Source organism: Dermacentor andersoni, chromosome 4 (assembly GCF_023375885.2).
Source record: "Dermacentor andersoni chromosome 4, qqDerAnde1_hic_scaffold, whole genome shotgun sequence".
In the NCBI taxonomy this organism is placed as follows: Eukaryota; Metazoa; Arthropoda; class Arachnida; order Ixodida; family Ixodidae; genus Dermacentor; species Dermacentor andersoni.
In genome coordinates this window covers 121,492,788-121,513,211 of record NC_092817.1, presented here as the reverse complement: position 1 = coordinate 121,513,211, position 20,424 = coordinate 121,492,788, and the positions used below count along the sequence as shown (strand labels likewise).

At 49.2% G+C, this 20,424-nt stretch overlaps 1 protein-coding gene across 2 annotated transcripts in view; it reads right to left on the bottom strand.

Moving 5' to 3' along the window:
• The window catches only part of LOC126537552 (CD151 antigen-like), a 120,467-nt gene that overhangs the window by 35,847 nt on the left and 64,196 nt on the right, over positions 1-20,424 (bottom strand). Inside the window, exon 2 of one of the 2 annotated variants that reach the window (XM_050184661.3) lies at positions 1,451-1,602. In XM_050184661.3, the coding sequence (XP_050040618.1) occupies positions 1,451-1,540 (90 nt within the window). In that variant the 5' untranslated portion in view covers positions 1,541-1,602. Of the gene's footprint in view, positions 1-1,450; positions 2,042-20,424 lie in introns of those variants that run through there. The other variant, XM_050184660.3, reaches the window with a different exon arrangement.

The window sequence follows — 20,424 nt, the reverse complement described above, 5'->3', positions numbered from 1 at the left end:
GCAGCTTAGGTGTGGAGCAACTCTTATGTGATCTAAAGCCCGACAATTATAAACTGCGTCGCCAAAGAATACAGGGAAAGGTCCTCCGCTGCATACGCTAGGCAGTGGAAAATAAATTTAAAATAATAGCCAAAAGCTTCTTGTCGGCAATATACCCGACCGTACGCGAATGATTATATATAGTTATCGCCAAACGTGGTATAGCCTATATATACGCTATACCAATGTTACACGGTCTGAACACAGTATACTGTGTTCAGACGGTATAACATTCCTAACTATACGATCTTGACAATGTCCTTCAGTGGATATGGCGTTCTGCTGCTGAGAGGTTGCAGGCTCGATTCCTGGCCACGGCGGCGGCATTTTTGTGGGGGCGGAATGCAAAAAACGCTCTTTTACTTCGATGAAAGGTACACGTTAAAGAACCCTAGGCAGTCAAAATTAATCCAGATCCCTCTGATACGAAGTCCTCAGAGCCCCACAGTGTTTCGTTGTGACGTTAAATTACTGTCAATTAACCGATAAACTAATCAATCAAGAGATGGCTTCAATATTCTGAACGTTACTACGTGCGGACCACTACAGAGACAGGAGACCACTACAGAGACAGGAGACAAGCTTGTGCCGATTTCGCAAACTAGACGGATGTAGCCACGTCCATTCAACGTCATTGACCACGTTGTTATCGATTACGATGTGGTGCAACTATTTCAGACACTCTCGCCACTCAAGAGGTGTGCCACAGGTTTTCCTTTATAGCTTCTGCTTAATTATTATTTGGAGAGCTCAATACTGTGGCGATGCCGGTATTGTCGGTCGAAGCGTTACACTTTCCATGCTGCCTGATAAAGGGCACAGGCTTTGCCATCGAGTGGCGTAATGGATACACTGTCATGGGTGGAACTTCAGGGACTGTACAGGACAATTCCAAGTAGCAATGCAATGACGAGTCAACCTGCATCTTGAAGCGCGAAAAGCACATGTGAAGGAACCATACAATTTGTTACGCCACGCTAGTGCAAACAACACATCAAACAAAGAACAACAGAAAGCTGAGCTAATCGGTAAGGATTCATAATCCAAAAAAAAAAAAAAAGGAAGGGAGGGAGGGAGGGAGGGAGGGGGTAAACCATGCAGACACGGACACATGAGAAGTGGTTCGTGTTGTCCACTCCTCTTGTGTCCGAGTCTGCCCGCCTTACCCCCCCCCCCCCCCCCTTTTCTTTTTCTTTCTTTACATTGTACATCAAACGAAATTCCATCACAGGTTTCCAACACTCCGAGCAGGCGTATCTTTCCGGCGCATCGTGCGACTGAGCGGACGGTTCGGAGATGCACGTGTTTACTTTGCAATCGCGCGCGCAGTGCGTACGCATGCGCGCATGCTCACGCTTCCCACGACGCTTCCCACGCGTCGCCCAAAACGTGCACAGCGCGTCCCACTCACCAGGAAGATGAAGTTGAACACGTGCAGCAGGCACTTGAGGAATCCGACGCTGCAGCAGCCATCGTCCTTGGCTCCCCTGCGGTAGGTCATGGCCGCTCCTTCTCCTCCTCCTGCCGCTGCTCCAATCGGTCGCCCCTGGCGGTAGTGGTATCCTGAAGAAGCAGACGCACGGGAAAGGCCGTGCGGCGTGCCGTTAGTGAAGCGGTCCGACCTGTCAGCGGCGCTTCGACCACGGCCGCCGCCGCCGCTACCGCCGCTAAACACGTTCCCGGCCGCCGGCGAAGCCATTCCTGCCGCGAAGAAGCAGGGAGGCGACGGCAGAGGAAGGCAGCCACGCCGCCCCTTCCTCTCTCCCTCTCCGGAGTACACTATATACGCGCGCTCTCGGGAATTAGCCTTGGCTCGCGATCGCCGGCAGACTGACTGTAGACGACAGACGAGATGCTGCTGCTGCTGCTGCTGCTGCTAATGCCTAGGCCGCACGTCGCTCTCTGCCGCGATAGAGATACGGCCAGCAGCACACACTTTACGGCGTTGACGCGGCCGTCACGAGGCCGCCGCTGTTAAGACAAAGCGTAGCGCTAAGCTGCGTCTCGGGCGATTGACGGGAGAGCCCGCGGCCCGCCCGAGAGCGTCTCTGTTCCGAGCTCCCGCAGTTGTTTATCTTTATTTATTTTTTCTTCTTTTGACAGAACCGGGACGAGCTGGCTATGTACGTTGGCACGACTGCCGAGTCATCGATGCGGCTCGAGCGTTCCGTTCCAACGGCAGCGCACGCAGTAGTAATCGTATTACGCTTGCGGCGGCGTTCTCGGCAGTGGTGCGAATAATCGGGAATAGAGTTGGGAACGGTGCCGAGAGAAATAAAGGTGGATGAACTCGTGTCCGATAACACCGAGCACTGCGCGACTGAATTGCGTGCATTTTTTTTTCTTTATTCACTTTATTGCACGCTGAAGCTTACGTTCCGGTTAGTTTGCATACTGCGGCATATACGGGGTGTTTCAGCGAACATTTTCGAAAATTCTTAAATTTGCCTGTGACAGATAGCACAATTCTAGTTCATGAGGCGGCCTACTCGAAGCGGCGGACACTACTTGCACAAAAAATTCGATTCCATGATCGACTAACAAAAGCTCACTAGAGAGAGAGAGAGAGAGAGAGAAGGGAAGACAGAAAGGCAGGGAGGTTAACTAGACTGAGTCCAGTTTGCTACCCTACACGTGGGGAGGGGAATGGGGAGTGAAAGAGGGAGAGAGAGAACTTAGACATAGGATGTCTACAGTCTGGCACTCAAGTCTGTTTCCCTCAGGTAGCGAAAAAGCGCTCGAACTGCTTTCTGGGCCATTGAACTATGAGGCCAGGCCCCCAAGATCTTCGCTTCCGTAAATGGCCTGTCATCCAGTCTATTTAAGGCACACTGGAGAGTCTCGCGTTGATTATCGAAGCGCGAACAGTGGCACAGAAGGTGACTGATGGTCTCTTCACACTTGCACTTCGCGCACATTGGTGAATCCGCCATTCCAATACGATAGCTGTAGGAGTTGGTGAATGCTACTCCTACCCACAGCCGACACAGCAGTGTTGCGTCACGTCGCGGAAGGTTCGCTGGTAATGTAAGTTTCAGTGATGGGTCGAGGCTGTGTAAACGACACTTAGAGTTCTGAGGTGTATGCCAGCAACCTAACGTGATTGTACGAGCGAGATTGCGAAGCTCTCTTGCAGCGTCGACTCTGGATAAAGGTATAAGGAGTGTCGGTGAGCCAGCCTGGGCACGTCGGGCAGCGTCATCGGCGAGGTGATTACCAACGATGCCACAATGTCCCGGCAGCCACTGAAATATGATGTTATGTCCTCTTTCAGAAGCGCAATGGCAGGTTTCGTGGATTTGTGACACCAGCTGTTCATAATTGCCACGTCGTAAACTTCTCAAGCTCTGGAGGGCTGCTTTCGAGTCACAAAATATTGCCCATTTGTTGGGCGGTTCTTTTTCAATGTATTCGACAGCAGCGCGAAGAGCGGCCAGTTCAGAGCCTGTAGATGTCGTTACGTGTGATGTCGTAAACTTGATGACGACCGATTGAGATGGTAGAACAACGGCGCCCGTAGAATTTTCCGAGACGGAACCATCCGTGTAAACATGAATTCGGTTAGAGTATGAACAATGCAGAAGTTCCAGTGTGATCTGCTTGAGAGCCGCGGTGGTCAGGCTAGCTTTCTTCACTATTCCTGGAACAGCAAGGTACACAGGAGGCTTCTTCAAGCACCACATAGGGGATGGCGTTCTTGTTGCGGGTGAGTGCCTCAAAGACAAAGAGTGCCGGTTAGCCGCAATTGATCTGGAGAACGCTGCCCTGGGTCTTTTCTCAGGCAATCGAGCGAGATGGTGGTCAGGGACTCGGGATATATGGCGAACATGCACCCGGAGCGCGTCGATATCTATATAGGTCCTTATTGGGTGGTCTCTCGCGGTGGCAATTGTTGCCACGGTTGAAGCATTTCGAGGTAGCCCCAGACATGTTCGAAGGGCTTGGCCTTGAATGCTCTGTAGGACATGGATGTTAGTTTTGTTAGTATTGGACAGCACTGGTGTGCTGTATCGCAAGTATCCCAGGAAGAGCGTCCTGTATAGTTGAAGCATAGATGCCACGGATGTGCCCCACGTTTTACCGGCGAGAAACCTTAGTATGTGGGAGATAGAAGTAAGCCTCTTCTTCAAATATGTGATGTGGGGGCTCCATGAAAGGTCTCTGTCTATAATAACGCCTAGGAATCGGTGAGTTTTTGCGTAGGAAATTGGTTGGTGGTCAATAGAAATGGGGTACCAGGTCATGGGCTTGTGGGTAAAGGCGACTAAGGCGCACTTCTCGGTCGAAATGCTGAGGCCTTGCGCACGCAGGTACGATGATGTTAGGGTCACTGCTTTTTGGAGCCGTGCACGCACCTGGAGACGTGTAACTGCCGAGGCCCATATGCATATGTCGTCAGCATATATAGAAAGGTTTACTGTATGTGGTAGAACGTCGGCAAGGCCAAGGATTGCAAGGTTGAACAAAGTGGGGCTAAGAACCCCACCCTGAGGGACGCCACGGTAAGTGTAATGGTCAGCAGTTCGGCCATCTGCACTGTGCACAAAGAAGGATCTTTTGAATAGATAGCTCCGAATCCACCGAAACATGCGTCCACCTATTCCATTATTTTCCAGGGCATCAAGGATGGCTTCATGCGTTACATTATTATAGGCGCTTTTCACGTCGAGGAATAGTGCAACCGATATACGCTTGTGGTGTTTTTCCTGTTGTACAGACGAAACTAGGTCGATGACGTTGTCAATAGAGGAACGGCCTCTTCTAAAACCAGCCATGGCATCGGGGTATACGTTGTGGCGCTCAAGATACCATTCTAGGCGGGTGAGAATCATTCTTTCCATGACCTTCCCAACACAGCTGGACAGCGCAATGGGTCGGTAGGACGCTAGGTCAAGTGGCGACTTTCCAGGCTTCAGGAGTGGTATCAAGCGGCTGGACTTCCACCGCTCAGGAACGACGCCATCATTCCATGACTGGTTATAACATTCCAGCAGTCTGCTTCGGCCATCTTCACCTAGGTGGCATAAAGCAGCGTAGGTGATGCCATCTGGTCCTGGCGACGATGAGCGCCTGCATGAGGCCAGAGCAGCGTCCAATTCCTCAAGTGAGAAGGACACATTCAATTCTGGGAAGCGTGTTGCAGGAACTTCACCCAGAATTTCACTATTGATGGTGACCACACTGCCCACTAATTAACTTTTTAACTAATGACCTTATGGCCCATGTTGCAATTCACAAATTCAAGCCGTGGAAAAATGCATTGGCGTTCCAGTTACTTTCTCAACAAAACGTTTCATGCATTCAAGCACGAAATTAACTGGAACGCAAATGTAGTTCTCCGCAAAGTTCGGGAATTAATACCTCGAAACTAGTGTCATCCTGAGAATTCGTTCCAAGCGGATTCGCCTTAATTACGATCTCCACGGCTAGAATTTGTAAATTGCAATGTGGGCCATAAGGTAACTATTTCAAAGGTTACTTAGTGAATTATTTTTAATTAGTCGATTATGCATTTTAATTATTGTTGCAACTAGTGCCCACCGCTTCTAGTGGACCATCTCATAAACTAGAATTGTGCTATCTGCCGCAGGCAACGTTTAAAAATTTGTTTAGAAGTATGCGCTGAAACAACCGGTATATAGCTAGGCCCGAATTATTCGTCGACCATTTTCGGTGGTAGCTTGACTACTTTGTGCACCTTTATCCCTTAGCTTTCTTTCTTTCTTTCTTTCTTTCTTTCTTTCTTTCTTTCTTTCTTTCTACAGCTTATCAAGAATATTACTATTGGCTATACGTTAAGACTTTCATTCCAAAAGAGGATTTTTGAAGTATCAAACTTAGCGTAGCATATGCATGATACGTTGGGCATTACGAGATTAATAAAGTCGCAGAATGCGTCTATCCCAATAAATGAAGTCCATGGAGGGAGCGGCATGCAATGTGGGTCACGTATCCAGAGCGTTTGACGAACGTTTATCGCACGCATAGCTTTCAGGCGCCGCGGTATAGGCTACTATACTGTACGTGTCGCGCTCTAAATTTCGCAACGACAGATTGGGAGAGGAGGGCCTATACACGTTACGAAAAAGCGCGTTCTTCTTTTTCCTCGTCTCGCGTCAGGATGGGTGGTCGCTCTGCTACAGGAAAACAAGTTTCCGCCTTAGCGGCGATAATTAAGAGCGATCATTTGGGCTAGCACGCGCAGTCAGCAGCCTTGCGTACAGGCTCAGTTTCAACTGCATCTGTGAAAGATCTCCATGCAGCTTATCTCTGTTGCTTGCTCGATGGTCTTTATGCGCGTTGCATCTGCATTCTTTCTTTTTTCTTTTTTCGTTTTGCCTGTTATTTGTCTCCTCGTACCCGTAGTGGTAGACGACTGGAGGTCAGCGCTGCGTTTGTGTTGCCTTCGTGCCTTTATGCTAAGCCCTGCGCGTATTGCGGCGCTGTTCTAAATTTTTGGCGATGGAGATGCTCATCTTTCACTACATGTAGCTACGCGATAATCGTCTCCGAGAAAAAAAAAGAGATCTAACCGATGCCTCAGTTATGCGGACAATATTAATGAAGGTAACGGAGCACAGGGGTGTGTGTGTGTGTGTGTGTGTGTGTGCGAGAGAGAGAGAGAGAGTTGGGAGGGAGCGGTCGGGGCCGGCTTTGGAACAGACATGTTGCTTGAGTGATTTGCGACCGCGCAGCTGGCAACCAACCGTAACATGCAGTTCGCTATAATCAAGAAAGGAAATACTGCAGCGGCCACGCGTCGAAACTCCCGGTGATCTTCCGATACGATCTCCCGGTGATCGCTTCGCGAGAACTGTCCAACCTTATCCCGTTATGCACTCTCGCTCAAGACGCGATTTATGTTGCATCGGAAACTTCGCCAACATTGTCGCCAATTCGGTAGCCCGGCAGTACTGTCGCATCAGATTGCACACCCTCGAATCCGTGTGGGCGCCACCACCGGCTGCTCCGTAATACACGATGACGTATGCAATTCATAGCAGACAGTCTTGCTCAGTGGGATTCGATTCAGCGACCGGGTCGGCCGTACTCGTTGTTATCACTTACGCGCTGCTTTACATTGTGCCCCCAGGTCCCGACACGAATCTTTCTTTCCCTCCTTCTTCTATAGTGTTTTCTACAATTCTTCGCCGTCACATACGCCGAGTGAATATAAAGACACGCAGATATAGATATTTGTGCAGTTATCGAATGCCCATTACGCGAATCAGCATTCCGCAACGTGTCGAGTTCCCCATGTTGTGAACTCACGCAGCCTGACTCGATCCTCCTGTTTTAGCACGAGTGCCCGCAGACACTGATTACGGCCTCATCGACAAAGAATCCTGTTTGCACGTTGGCTTCGCTATCATCGTCATTACCAGCCCAATTAACTGCTCTGTATAATACACCTAACCCCCATGTCCAACTAAACCCATGTTCTACGTCAACCGCTACCCAACCAGTGCAAATTATCTTCGATATCTCTCCCGCTCCATCTAATGCCGGCCCCAGAAATGCGTTTCCCCTTCACCTGGTATCCATTCCGCTCTCGCAACAGAGCACCTGCCCCACGCATTACGTATGATGCCCGCATACGTTTCACTACTCGTTCGTTTTCGTTTGCGTTCGTCGAAACAACTGGAGTGCCTCTGGCGCGGGCTGGGAGAGTCCGGGCAACCAACCTTGCGCCGGAATTCCGAGAAGATGCGGCGCACCCGCGTCTCTTCTGGTCTTTCACTCCTTTTCTTCGAATGGCGTTTAAACGCGCTGCTGCTTCTAGTACTTCGACGCCACTTTTTTTTTGTTTTTACCTTTCTTTCGTGTACGTTCATTTCCATGCCTAGCCTCTTTCTACTTTTCTTTGTTGTTGTTGCTTTTTTCAATCCTCCGCGCGACTTTGTCGCCGGTAGCAGTAATAGCAGCTGCTGCTTCCCCCTCAGCAAGGTGCCCCATGATCGCCACCCCGTGCGTATGTATGTAACTCAGTCTATACGAGAGAGCTTGTCGCAAGAAAGCAAAAAAAAAAAAAAAAGAAGAAGGTCACATAATCAGACGAAACGAAGCCGGCGGTGCCCCGAAGGATGCCGGCATGGCGCCCAAGCGGCGGAGAGGAAGGAGGAGGTCATCTTTCTCGAAGAGGACCGAGAGCTTTGAGGAGACGGATGAAGTGGCGCCGGGACCCCCCGCGGGGTGTTAATCGAGGCGGCGCGGCCGGTGCAGCGCACACACGCGAATGGAATGTGCGCGCCCATATACTATATAGCAAGTGCATGTGTCCACTCTACACGCACTCGCCGCCATCAGATCTCTGCGAGTTGCGTGCAGCATGGCGCCGTCCAACGTACGCACGGACCGGGCACGTGCACCCACACGCGTCCGAGTGTGTGCGGGCCACGCGAAAAATACACACAGACTGTCGCGGGTGCGAAACTGAGGGTCGTGTGCTACAAAAACGGCCCGCTTCACTTGCTTATATAGGTGGCTCGGGGGCTGCGGCGCTCTGTTGCTGAGCGAGACAAGATGGCGGGCTCAACTCCTCCGGCCACACTATAGCCACCTTTCCACAGCTGCGGATTCTGAACCAGAAAAAGAATCAGTGTACATATGTAGTTTGAGGCGCACCGAAAAGAGACATAGACGAAATTAATGAGCTATTTTTTCTTTTCTCTCTCTCTCTATTTTTTGCTCTCTGCGGCATCTGTAAACGTTTAGGACGCCGACTACTGCATCCAACCAACAGCAACTTTCGGGAATACCGTGTTACGCCGCGCTGTGATTGACTGAGCAATTGGAAGTGGACTAGCGAAACGTTTCTTTAGTGCTGAGGTTACATGAGGCTTCAGCCTTGCGGAGCTTCTGTCAGCCATTTTTCGTAGCTCAATTCATGCTAGCTAGTTAACAGATGAACAAAAGATTCGCCGCAAACAAACAAACGACGCGCCGTTGCACAACTGTCTCACAGTCCCTGCGAAATTCGAGAAACTGTAGCAGGAGGCGTGTGCTCTCGCGTATAGCAGCTCAAAAAGGCCGTGCGCAACACAGGAAGCCATCAGGAGCACGAGCGCTGCTGACTGCATCGTGCAACGTCTGTGGACCTCCTGGTGAGCTTTGTGGCGTGAAGAACAGAGTTCCTCTACGCATCTACATCTTTCTAGCCACAGTATTACGCAAATGTAATACTGGACGTCCCAAATAAGTCACCCGCACTAAATGAACGCAGTGGCTTCCTTTGTTTTGACAAAAGCTGTACCTTGTTTCTAAAAGTGGGTAAGCACGACTACACATATAATAGTACTGTCAAGCATTCAAACGTCGCTCTTAATTCTTCCGACTTCACTTCTGTATTATTCCGTAAGAAGGTATATATTTTCGGGGCTTGCTAGCGCTCTGCGTGCAGCATATTTTGCTGCAGTTTTTAGCCCCTATATGCTAAACTCCTTGCACTTCCGGGATGCAGAAACCTTGCAGGTCCTCGCAGGGAACGATCACTAATGGCGCGCAAAACTCTCTTCGCACGCTGCCACCACTGCAGGTGCGACTCTGTTGCACGGAACTGCATGACTCGTGAAACGCAAGTTTACGAGACTTGTGCGCGTTGTGTGCGGTACGTAAAATGCATTCCGGGCGATACCGCGCAGCAGTACATGGCAATTGCTCGCGTCTTCTCGATCGCGCGAGCGTGCACGAGCGATTCTCGCGCAGTTCGACGCATGTACGCCGTCGTGTCGCCTTTTTCATACGCACGCTGGCGTGTGGCCCGTGTACCATCGCGCTTGACCGCATGGGTGGTCTCCCGTCGATGAGCGGCGGCGAGCCTTTTGCTCCGCGTTTCCGCCGTGTCTCCTAGCAGTTGTAGCGCACTGCTTGCGTGAGCAATGGTGTCGAAACGGGGTTCACGCTGAGAACAGCGCCCTTCTCCGGTGACTTCGTGCTGCGAGAACGCGCAGCCATATTGCAGAGGGGGGTAATATGTATTCACTTCTAAATCGCAGTCGGTAGCCGGCGAGTTCATTCGTAGCGGTCGGCATATATACGCGGTGCCGATGCGCGACTGTAAGGCAGAGAGGGCGCGCGCGGGTCACCTTTGAAAGGGTCTTTAACCTGGCTTCGCTGCAGGTTCCAGGGACCGCGCGCTGTTGTATAGGCGCGCGCACGTCGCGACATCGAACCCGAAGTATTTAGGCTTACACCACCAGTCACTTGGATGAATTCTTATTGAATCAACCGCGCATTATGTTATGCCGTCCTTCCACGATCTGTGACCGCTTGTACTGCTTAATTGAGGACTAAAGATGAGATGAATAACTTCGTAGGGAGCAGTGCATGAATGAGGTGCCGAAGGCGTGGAATGATGCGCGCTGTTTTAGGCACTGAAACAACGCGCTTAAAATAGTTGTACATGCCTTTAGAGGGCGCTATAACTTGCTTCTGCGCAGCGCGCAGCCGCGCATCACCTGCGTGCTGTACATACACATCCGCAGTGCCCGGGATCGAACCCATGACCTCGAGTTCGCCGCAACACCCAAGCCGTGTCATGCTCGACAACGCAGGAGCAGCAGCTCGCAGATGCAGTTATTCTTGCACCGTAATCGGGAAGAAAAGGACCGGTACACCACGCGCGCTCGACCGCGGGTTCAAGTGCTCGTTCGTGCTATTTCGAGGGAACGAGCGAAAAAGGGGCACCGAGCAGCGGCCTCTGCACAGAGCCATCAAGGAGAGAGCCGGAGGCCCCTCCGGTGGGGCTTAGCGGCATCTCGTCGGGCCCTGGCGCCCGAAGTCGACGACCGGGCTTGGAACGACAGCGCGACTCTCGAAAAGGACAGGTCGACGCTTCTGGCTTCCGCGGTATACGGGTGGGCAGAAACTTGAGGGCTTTCTGGCGACCAGGAAAGTGGTGTGTGTACGCGGCCGATTGGCGCCGCGCTTATAAAAGCCACGCGCAGAGAGTGCGCAACGAACTCTGGACGACTCTGATGCGAGCGCCTGCGTTTTGGTGCCTCGATCGCGTTCGTCCAGCAGTCTATGTAGCATACGAAACTGTGATGGTACGTGCGCTAATGTGCGATTTATAGTGACGGCTTGCCTGTACCGAACAGCTGTTTGTGGGGAGATAGATTTGGTTATCCTTGGGGTAATTAAAGCGCAGTTGAGTGCACTTGAAAGTGCACTTAAAGTGCGCTTGAGCAAACACAACGGGCCTATGTAGACAAAAATAAGCGCGACGCTTTGTGCCTGTCCTTACTTTGTGTGTGTACAGGTAGGTCCATTGTTAAAGAGAATGAGCCGACAGCTGACTCACATCTTGCGAGTGCTGCAGTTGCTAATGCCTGCGGAAGAGTGCTGTCAATGCACTATGCAGGTACTATGCATACAGCGAAGAGCTGCACTGTCACCTTGCGCATATCGTGTGCCACAAACCTGCACATCTTCAGACTTGCCACAGAGGGGAAAATTGATAATGTGTGTTTCCGTTAACTAACTCACCTGCCTGCGTGTCTGCTTCTTTATTTACCGTACGTTTTCTAAGCACCCTGTTTGGTCTAAGTATCTCTTCCTCTTTCCAGCTGACATTATCTCTTTTTATCCTTTATATTTACGTAGGACGGACAGTGGGGCTCAGTCCCACATCAACTCATTGCCTTTCTAATGTCTTATGTATCTTTTTTTTGTCTCCTACGTATCGTCCAATTTAAGCACTTTCTATATTCTGTTAAACTGTCCTTACAATGTTACAGAACGCTTTTACTCTATGCTTCCCAGTCATGTGAAGCTCTTTATTTTCTTAGTAACGTGAACCTATCTAATCTTGGTATCTCGATTATTGAGGCGACCAATAATTAATAGATCCAGTTTATCTCTCTCTCTCTCTCTCTCTCTCTCTCTCTCTTGCTTTTGTCTCAGCGGTCGTCAGTGATAGTTTAAAGCCGGAGGAACGAGATCTTTACTTACGGGGCTGAAGGCTTCTTTCGTTTGTAAACCGCTCAAGCAGATTGCCGGGAACAACATTTTATAAACTAATACGTGAAATAAAACCTAACGGAGCAATGTGTCTTTGTGTGCGGGGAACATTCTCTCTTCTGTGTATATTACCAGAAAGTTGGCTTTTACTACACGCACCACGATCCAACTTCTCTCCCAATTCTCGCCCCGTCTTGTGCCGCGAGCGGCAGCAAGCTCATTTCTCAAATTGCCGGCGTGGATTGCCGCGACGACGTGCGGAATGATGCATTTACGCATGCGGGACCTCCGCCGTCAAGGGGGAGACACAGAAATGTGCGCACGTCGCCGCCTCGACACCGGATGCCGCGCGGATCACTTGTTCGCCGACGTAAGGCTTCCGGGATGCAGACGCTGCGCATCTCCCGGCTCTCCAGCCTCAGCAGCGCCACATAAACACTACGGCGCGCCTGCGTGGCCTTGAATTGCCCAACGGTCGCTCCGTTGGTCGGTCGGTTGCCGCTCGCGCCTTGAGTTATACGCACGCCTCCTCGGAATCGCGCCGCCGCCGCCGCTTTCCTCTCAGGAAAAAAAAAAACAAAACAAAAAAAAAAAGGTTCTGACGCAACGCGGCCAGCTATGCCGGCTCGCCGTGTATACACGGTGAAAGCTGCCACATTCTCGTCGTTTAACTTTCCTTATTTATTTAAGTTTTCCAGGGAGGGGGGAGCGCTTGGTCGGTACGAGAGTCGCCGGCGTTGAAGTGAACCTGCAGATTTGTCCATGGTGTCCGCGGGAACTGTGTGCTCGATGCGCGGACGGACATCCTGCTTGGCCGCTTTTAAAGTCTGTCGTCACTGCCTTCGCGCTGGCTAGATGTGGCGCAAGGCGCGAACGTCAAAGTCACCGTGACCTCGGCGAGCGAGCGACGTTAGCTGTCTCGGTAGATGCCTCCTTTTCAAAAGCCGTTCTCTTCCCTTTTCTTTCTTTTTCTCTTTCTCTGTCTCCAATAGCTCTTAGAAGAGGTGGAGTTTTACAGTCGAAGAAAAGCCCATCAATAGTTGAGTAAAAAAAAATTGATGCCGATCCAAGTTTTGTATTTCACTTGTATATTACCACGCCCATGACGTCAATGAGGCGTCATAAATTTCGTAGCATTTTCGCGTGTATCATTTGCCGCTTCTTTTCTTCTTTTTGTCTCTGTATATGTGTGTGCAGGAAAAAGGTTATGGAATTTGTCGAGTGGAGTCCTTGCTCGCGTCATTTTGCATGCAATGCCTTAGTTGATGCGTCTTTGTTGCGCCTTTGTGATGCGTCTTTGTTAATAAACAAAGTATTAACCCAGGTACAGGCTTTTTCAAATTTCATCACGTCACATTGAACTGGTGTTCAAATGCGAAGGTGGCGTATCCACCCGTCTCTCGTCGTGTCCTTTCTATTGCTTATCAATAAGCTTCCGCTGACGTTGAGACTCTATAGCTTCTTCAGTAATCCAGAGCCGTGAATTATTAACCTACTTTCTCTCGCACAGCGTATATGACGTGAATGAGAACATTCCCCCAATGGCTTAGCAGCTGACGGGATGATGTGTCTTGCCGTTTAAACGCGAAGTCCCACCATCGATTTGGCTCCGCGAAAAGGCGTTCTCGTAAGGTAAACACCCCTGCCCACAGAAGCCTTAGGGGCATGCAATCTTATAAGAGAAATATTTTAAAATTCGCCACAGCCATCGCGTCCGCGCCACAGGAGTCGCCCGTGAAGTCCAAGGTGAGTGCTGAAACCACGACAATTTACCACTTTTTTCTTAATTTCCGGCGCCTTTCGGTGGTCGTGTGAACACACCGGCCTTGAATAGCAGCAGCATATATATATTTTTTTCTGTTAATAGTGATTTCACGCGGAGATGGACATCTTTCATGCATCTTCCATGCACCCGTTCGACATCTGCTCAGGAAGTATTTGAAGGTGTCGATACCTGCGATGTGGTAGAACGCAGCCGGTAAAAATACGCTGAAATAGGCGATCATCAGTATAGGCAACTCTACATTGCTGGCGACGATGATGACAAGATTCAAACAAAGCAGTATCCACAAAGTGGGATAGGTCAAAGAGAGATAGACGTAAGGAAAGGCAGGAAAGTCAACCAGATGTAGCTCCGGTTGGCTACCCAGCACGTGGGGAAGGGTGTAAGGGGATAGAAAGAGGGGTGAGGAATACTAAGAAACTAAATTGCGTATGGAAATCCTGTTAGGGTACTTGGGTGGCTGGGAGACAAATTAATATACATAAACGCAGAAATGACACAAAACGGTAGCAAAAGCAGAATAGGAAGGAACAGAATAGGGCGTATTTAAATCCGACAGAATGAGTGGACAGTTAGATCTAAAAGAAAGAGAGAAGATTCATACAACGATTCAGACTATCGCCTGCCCTCTTCTTCTTTCTCTTATTCTGAATCCTCTTCTTCAGAACAGTGACTCGTTCGAGATCTCAACAGTATACCGATTCAACTACGTAGCTTTTGTTTCCAGAACAGCAGCAAAGCTGGAGGCGCCCTCAGTGGATCTCCTTTCATCAGGCATTAGGCAGAAAAAAAAAAAAAAATAGAAGACGTGTATCCGACATCGTCGCTGTCGAGCAGCGACCGATGCTCCGACGACCTCCCCGTCCTTGGGCTCAATGTGGGAGGCTATAGACGGCTCAATGTACGGCACGAAAAAGACCGCTTCTCTCTTCTTGCCTCGTGATCATCCAGTTCGGTAAGAATGAATAATAAGAAAGCTTGCGAACAGAGTGCGCCCGAGTGCGGACCCCCGTCTCCCCTGTCCCACCCCCTGCTTCCCTTTTTTGGCGTGGTGCCTTACTTGAAGCGTATCGGCGCCACTGAAAAAAAAAAAAGGAATAAAGAAGAGAAGAAGAAAAGGAAGCGTTATTGGCACCAGTCCAAGCAGTGCCGAGACAGCGTCGTCAAGTCGGCGATGAATAGCCGTCGCCGTCTTCGCGATCGATGGGACCGGACGCGAGCGCCTCTTTCTTTAGGCCTATACTTCGCTCTTTTGAATTTCCATTTTGTGCTGCTTGCAGAGTGTATATAGTTACTACAACGCGGAGTCTACGGGAAGCCACACACAGCCGGCGGTTTAAAGGTTAAACGGAGCAAGTTGGCTGCAGGAAACTGGATGTACGCTATACGTATACGGTGGAGGATCCGGTGTTGCGTGTGTGACACATGCAGGCGTTGCCGAAGTTGCACGCTTTCGCTGCTCCGGCAGGCAACCGAGGAAATACGGAGACCGCTGCTGGTGCGAACGTCCTGAATCGAATTTCAGCTCTGACGTCACATGGCTCAGAGGGGCCCCTATATCTTGCAAGCGACGCATACCCTTTTGCAGGCTAAGAAGCACGCTGTTTGTTCTCAGTGGCGTATATACTGACAGTACTTGCTGCATATAGTTATTTAGATGCGCTATTGGCTATGGCGCTGCGACACTCAACGTCAGGTTGCGGGTACGATTCCGATTGGCGCGGAATGCGAAAGCGTTCGTGTGAACGCTAGACTTCTAAAAAAACAAAAACATACACATATAAGAAAAATGCGCTATTGCACATGCAGATAAAGCTACGTCCATTGGATTCCGTGCTATATGTAGCATCATTTGCTTAAAACTCATTCAGCGTGCGACTTTTAATATGTTAGGATATTCATAACATGGATTGTTCGGCTGAAGCATTTATATAACATGTGATTAAGGCAACGTGCGTATGTAAAAAAAGAGAAGTTATAAATAGTGGTCAGTGCCGAAAGCTGTAAGTCTCAATCCTCTCAGGTTCACGGTAATTACTTACGCATGTTCTCTTCTATCAAAGGGCATTGCATTCCACAAGCCACCAGTTTGCGAATAATCGCGCCATTACATGCACCGTGGTTATGCGCACATCACGTCATAATACGTTGGTGTTTGCGCAATAAGCTGCGGGTGTGCTTAGTGATGTTCATAGCCTGTGCATTAATAAATATTTTCTTAAACAGAAAATATATTATTTTATGGGTGGCTCGAGTCCTCTTTGGGGAAGGAGTGAAGAAAAGTCGGGCTAATTATGGCTCGCTATGGAGGCTTCACATACGATGATCCATATAGTGAATTCAGTACCTAGCCTGTAGCACTGTAAAATACTTTACACCCTTATTCACTTTTGAGCACGTAATTAGTTCTTTTACAGTATGGCCGGACCCAGTTCTCGAAGGACGTCACCCTGTTAAATTGGCGCTCGTTCAAGAATGTCCTTATGTCTGCAGCGAGCTCCCGCGCTATAGGTGATGACGCGCGCTTGAGGCTGACTCACTTGCGCATGCTTAACATTTCACTTTCGGCGGTGATTGTATTAGGACTGACCACCCAACGACATCGACATCTGCGGAACAAGCTGCTCTTCGCGCTGCACTTTGTTTCGTCAATCGGGAACCACCTCGACAATGGTCAATCTTCAGCGACTCAAAGGCAGCCCTACAATCTGTGATATCAGCTCTGCGTCGCGGGCCATTCGAACAGCTCGTATACGATATTAGATGCCTACCCCATACATCACAGGAGAAAGGACACCACGTGACGTTTCAGTGGCTGCCAAGTCGCTGCGGCGTCATAGGAAACGAAGACGCCGATAATGCCGCTCGGGCAGCCGCTCGGGCAGCTCTTGAAGACACACAGGAAGGGGCCATACCACTCTCACGGACCGACGCAGCTAGCAGACTTCGAGTGCTTGCACAGGAGATCACGCTCTCTCTATGGTGCACACCAAACAGCCAGACCAACCGGAGCAACCGCCAATACCACCTGCCCTCTTTGATGCATCTCCGTATGCCAACTGGACTCCGCCGAAGAGAGGCGACTCTGCTTTATCGCTTATGGATAGGGATGGCTTTCACGAAACCTTACTCATTTCGCATTGGAATGGCCGACAACGCTCTCTGCAATTACTGCCTTTGCGAGGAGATGTTAGAACACATTCTGTGCGACTGTCCTGAATATAATGTTAAGCGACAGTCCCTGGCATCCGTTCTAGCGCACCTTGACACTATAGACCATTGTCACTCGAAAGGATTTTCACATGTCGCCGACAGAAGACATCGCAGCTGAAGGCGACGAAGGGACTACTTCGGTTTCTGAAAGAGACGAGATTTAACAAGCGGCTGTGACAGTGATATCAGGTAGCACGCAAGAGTGATGGACTCTAACTGACGATGTGTGTGCTGTGCTATGGGCTCTCTCTCTGTCTCCCTTCCCCATCTTTCATCCCCCCATCCCGCTCCCATCTGTAGGGTAGCAAACCGGTTGAGCTAAACTGGTTAACCTTTCCTTCTTCACTTTTTCCTTCCTTCCTTCCTTCCTTCCTTCCTTCCTTCCTTCCTGCGGTGATTGTAGACGGTTGGTGCAGTTGAATTGCCCTCGCCACTGCCATTATGCGACGATGTCGTTCGTCATGGCGTACCTTGTCCTGGACAGCTTCCTATACCGTGCTAGAGTACCCGAACATGGCGGCCATAATGACGTCAGTGCACCGTATTATCACGCGTATATGTACAGTTATTGACGCTATGCCGTTTCTTCACCAGCTTAAACTGTCATCGATTTGTCACCCTGCGCAAGACGCGCCTGTCGCGCTGTCATGTTTCTCGTTTACGCAGCTTCTCGACGTGCTATACTGCCCCTATAGATGGCGGCCACGATATCGCCCCCCCCCCCCCCCCCAACGCAAAGCTATCCATAGTTTACGCGCGCGCTTCGTCTAAAAAAAAAAAAAAAGCACTTTCGTTCTGGGTGTGTTCCGGCCACACCGTGGTCCTTTGTCGCGTATGTACGTTGAGATCGGCAAAGATGAACGCAGTAAAAAGCTTCTACGAACACGTTGGTAAAATAGGAAGCACATCTTCGAGACTTGCCTATATCCATACGGCTAGTTGTCCTCGAGAACGGCAAATATTTGGCCGGAAACCAAGCCTGCTTTGTTCTTCGGGGATGGAGAAAGCTTGAGCGAGCACACGAACTTGGGCCATACCACGGTGAGCCTTGCGTTAAACAAGGTCCAAATGTAAGGCGAAGGGAGGGGTGGGAGGGGGGGTTGCATGGCCAAGGAAGTTAATGTTTGCTCACTGTTCCCCCGAGCGCGCCGAGGTCATTTGACCCAGTCTTGAGACAGACGCAAAAATAGAAGACAAAAGAGGACATGCGTAGCAACAAGGTCCAGGCATTGCGGCTTTGTACATGTGTGCTCTCCGATAACCTCTAATAGCCAACATGTTATCTGAAATTGAGAGAGAGAAACGGAGTTGTGCGTAATGCGTGGAGCAGATAAGCGGTGGTTGAATACAGAGTTGCAGAATGGGTGCCAAAGGAGGGGAAACGTTGTCGAGGACGGCACGGAGGTGGTGTGAGAAAATGAGCAAATTTTCGAGTATCAGATGGAGTACTTATAGATTGATTCTGTATATAGATTTATCTAAGGCGTTTCATTATATTAAGCACAATAATATTCTCCTTTGTTATTTTTTATTTAATAATTATTATCATTATTTTTTTAAGCTCAAGTGTTATGGTATTGTTGCGCCACGCTATCACTGCTAAAAACGTTGTCGTCCAATATACGGTAGCTTGTTGTAGATGATCGCTTTTCTAAACATATATTATTAACCCTGTTCCCCAAGGGTGTATTTTAGGGCCCCTTTCGATTTTAGCCTACAACGATGATTTGCCTTATTGCCTTTCGTGCTCTAAGTGTATTTTGTAGGACTTGCACCTCTATCTTTTCTCTCAGCCTTATTCTCGATCTGGATTTCTAATTTACGAGCAGACTTGAATTCCCTTGTGCGCTTGTGCTCTGCGAACCGGCTATCGATTAAACATTCGAAATCGTCTTTCACGCTTTTTCGTTCGCCAAACAGGAAAACTACGTCTCCTCTTATTTACATAAACTACCAGCCCCTTATTTTGTCAGATCATGCTTCCTTTCTTGGAGTCATTGCTGACACTTATTTTAGATTTCACAAACACATTTGCTTAGTCTGAATTATAGGATATCTTTTGGCATGCGTACCCTCCTTATAGCCAGATTGTATTTCCCCCTCCATGTATTCGCGCCATTATATTACGCTTTATACACAATCATATAGACTACTGCGTCACATCGCGGGGTCATTGCACTCCGTTTACCTCGCCCCATTGATTAAACTACAGAAACAAGCCGGTTGCATTATAATTTAGATCCACGGCCGCCACCATCTTATCACGTATTTATTGATCCTAATATCTTGCCTTCGTCTAGCCTTTACTTTTATAATATATGAATTATGTTCTTTAAGATTTCCTCAGTTTAGACATTTCCTCACAACATGCTCTCTAATTTTAATTCTACTCACTTCGCCGCCCATTATAACTTGCTCTTTCCTAGTATCCGTACTAAATATGGCGGATTCAATTTGATTTTTGAAAATATAATTTTAGAATAGATTAAACACGTATATGAAACCTATAACTGTCTTTCGAATGTTTAAGAGAAAAGAAAACTGTAACCATAATTAATCATTTCTACCTGTGAACATTTCCATGTGTTGCCTTATTAAACTGTTGTGTTTTTGATGCAGTTACATGCGCATTTTCATTTTTTTTTTGCATTGTAACCTCTCTTATGTTTGCTTCGTTATATACTTTCCATTTTACTCACTTGACCTGTATATTCCCACCCACGCTGATTAATCCTTACTTGGAATCCCTTTCTGTGTATGCACAACTCTGTATTATTTCTATTACGTGCAGTACATCTGAATTTGAAATTTGAGTAGCCGACGCAGGACAGGGTAATAAGGCCCCTCAGAGGCCTTCGTCATGGCAGTGCTCCTCAAAAAATTAAAATTCTGCTGCTGCTGTAGCTACTACTGATGATGATGATTATAATGATTATGATGGTGGTGGCGACGACGATGATGATGGGGAGGAGGGGGAGGGTGTCGACGACGACGACTGCTCTGCGGCAGAGAGACTGCGATGAGTCCCAATTCGTCTCTCCCCCACCAAGCACAACAGCCTCCACACGCCGTTCAGGGTTCAGCGTCTTGCGGACCATTCCTTTGGGTTCCGTCAGGGCCGCAGTTTCAGTATTGCGGTTGCCACGGACATCAGATGTGGCGTGCTCGCGACTTCACTCTCGGCCACAGCTTGTACAGGAAAGGTCAGTGAACCGCAATAAAGGTGCAGCGTACATGACGCACTAGGAAGTGAGTCCGCGCGAGGTTTATCTCGTACAACGTCGACAACGCGCGCGCGTAACAGCTTTCTCGGCTGTTGTTGCGATCATATCAGCGTCGTCTAGCTAATAGTCTCTAAGAGGAGGATTTCCCTCGGCCTCAGTGCAGTCTCGGCGTTCTCTCGGAAATAAAATCGCCTTGTTTGTTTC